General features: G+C 42.3%; 1 protein-coding gene across 1 annotated transcript in view; it reads right to left on the minus strand.

The window, feature by feature from the left end:
• The window catches only part of LOC107102666 (NMDA receptor synaptonuclear signaling and neuronal migration factor-like), a 56,572-nt gene that overhangs the window by 18,840 nt on the left and 35,851 nt on the right, over positions 1–1,881 (minus strand). Inside the window, exons 10-12 of the mRNA XM_015402054.1 lie at positions 1,484–1,567; positions 723–756; positions 374–554 (exon numbers count right to left, since the gene is read on the minus strand). Coding sequence (XP_015257540.1) covers positions 374–554; positions 723–756; positions 1,484–1,567 — 299 coding nt within the window. The remainder of the gene's footprint in view (positions 1–373; positions 555–722; positions 757–1,483; positions 1,568–1,881) is intronic.

The following is a 1,881-nucleotide window of genomic DNA, read 5'->3' on the forward strand; positions in this document are numbered from 1 at the left end:
TCAGATGCTCAGAAGCTCCTGCTGCTCTGATGCTGCAGGACCTTCTGCTGCACCTTGATGCGCGTCAATCATTGACTTTGCAAGTAAACTTGCTGCTTCTGCTGCTTTAGGTGTGAACGTAGCATGAGAAGCAATGAGTTGCCATGTTTTATGATGTGCAGCTTAACAGCAGTGAGCAGCTGAGCGGGCATGCAGCTGTTGCTCTGTTAGAGCTCATCTTTGCTCTTCTGACAGAAAGTTTAAGCATTAAAAAATGATCCAGTTATAATGATATTAATTTCAGAAATGAACTTTTCAGTTTTGGTTCTTCTGAGCCTAAACGTTTGTTCTGAACTGTTGCTGCTGCTGGTTGCTCTGTCTGATGATCAGCTACAGCTTGGCTTTGCTTTCTAAGGTACCTGTGGTCCAAAGGTTCTTAGAGGATGAAATGGTTTTAGCATGAAGTAACGGAGGATGGTCTCCAGGCTGCTGGCTGTCGGTTACCTGGCAGAAGATCAGCATGTTCCAGATTCTGCAGCCTTTCCTGTAGGAACTCAGCTTCTTCTCTATCTCCTCTGGAGGGAAACCAAAGTGAGGCGTCACTTTTCACACTCAGCTTTCTGGTGAGAAACATGAATTCCTCCAGAACCAGTGAGTCATCTCTGCACTCAGCCTCCTCTAAACTCACATCCTTTAACAACATGAGGCGCTGTGAGCATTCAGAGAGGAGGAGCAGAACTTACCCAGGATGTCATCAAAGGTGGCGTGTTCATGGTCCTTTAAACACAACATTAAAAACATGCATTAATATTCTGCTAAACAACCAACAGGAATAGATATCAGCTCTCAGTTTGGAACTTCAGCACCTTCTAATTCACTTTGGCTGAATTCAAACTACGTCTAACAGTAGAAATGGAAAGAAGCGGCGATGAATGGGAAACGCCTCAATCACTTCACGCTAACATCAGGATCACTGCTGCGTTTTAAAGGGGCTCAGCCGTAGCATCACTAGCTGTGAACCTTCCTCTCTGGCCGTTTTCCTCTAATTAAGACAAACCTTTCAGAATCTCTTAACTTCATGAATTACAGCAGAACAGGTTAGCTGAGAAACAGTCAGGTTTCCATCGTTCCACCAATCAGCTGCTTTTATTTAACCTGAGTGGAAAACTTCCACAGTAAAAAAACAGGCGTCCTTCAGTAGACCGCGTCTTTAAATAGCAGAAAAGGTTAGTTATGAAAAGTCTGTTTTTATTCTGATTTACATCAAAAGCTGCTAAAATAAAATGTTCATCTTTCAGCTTCCTCACTGAAGAGTGTGATGCTCACTGGGAGCAGCTGAGTTCCAGTGTTTAGATTGGTCCAACCGTCTGATCAGGGCTTTGATACCCGCTACAATGCAGTGATGCTTCACCCAAAATATGCTCATTTCTAACACGTCAGAAATTTCCCACAATGCACCAGACCAGCCGACAGTAACGGAAGTAAGTTAGCATTCAGTACTCACGTATAGAATAGGGATGATGGAGGGATCGTCCCTCCGGATGATGTTGGGAACATATTCGGCCTTCGGTACTTTAGAGGAGATGAGCTGTGAAATAATAATAACATCATTAACGGCTGCGTCAGACGCAAGAAGAAGAAGAAGAAGAAGAAGAAGAAGAAGAAGAAGAAGAAGAAGAAGAAGAAAGCTGGAAAACAACAGAACTAAACGTGTAACATTAGAAGGTGATCCGTGCTTTTCACAACAATTCATTCATTTAAAAATAAAGGGCTAGTCAGAAATAAGAAGTTTGACAAGTCCAGTTAGAAGGAAAGGAAACTTCACAACATTTAGGATTCAAGAAGAATTTTACTTTAATTATAACATTAATCCATAAAACTCTGAGTCCTCTAGATCCTCTA

This window comes from Cyprinodon variegatus, unplaced genomic scaffold (genome assembly GCF_000732505.1).
Source record: "Cyprinodon variegatus isolate N-32 unplaced genomic scaffold, C_variegatus-1.0 Scaffold1294, whole genome shotgun sequence".
In the NCBI taxonomy this organism is placed as follows: Eukaryota; Metazoa; Chordata; class Actinopteri; order Cyprinodontiformes; family Cyprinodontidae; genus Cyprinodon; species Cyprinodon variegatus.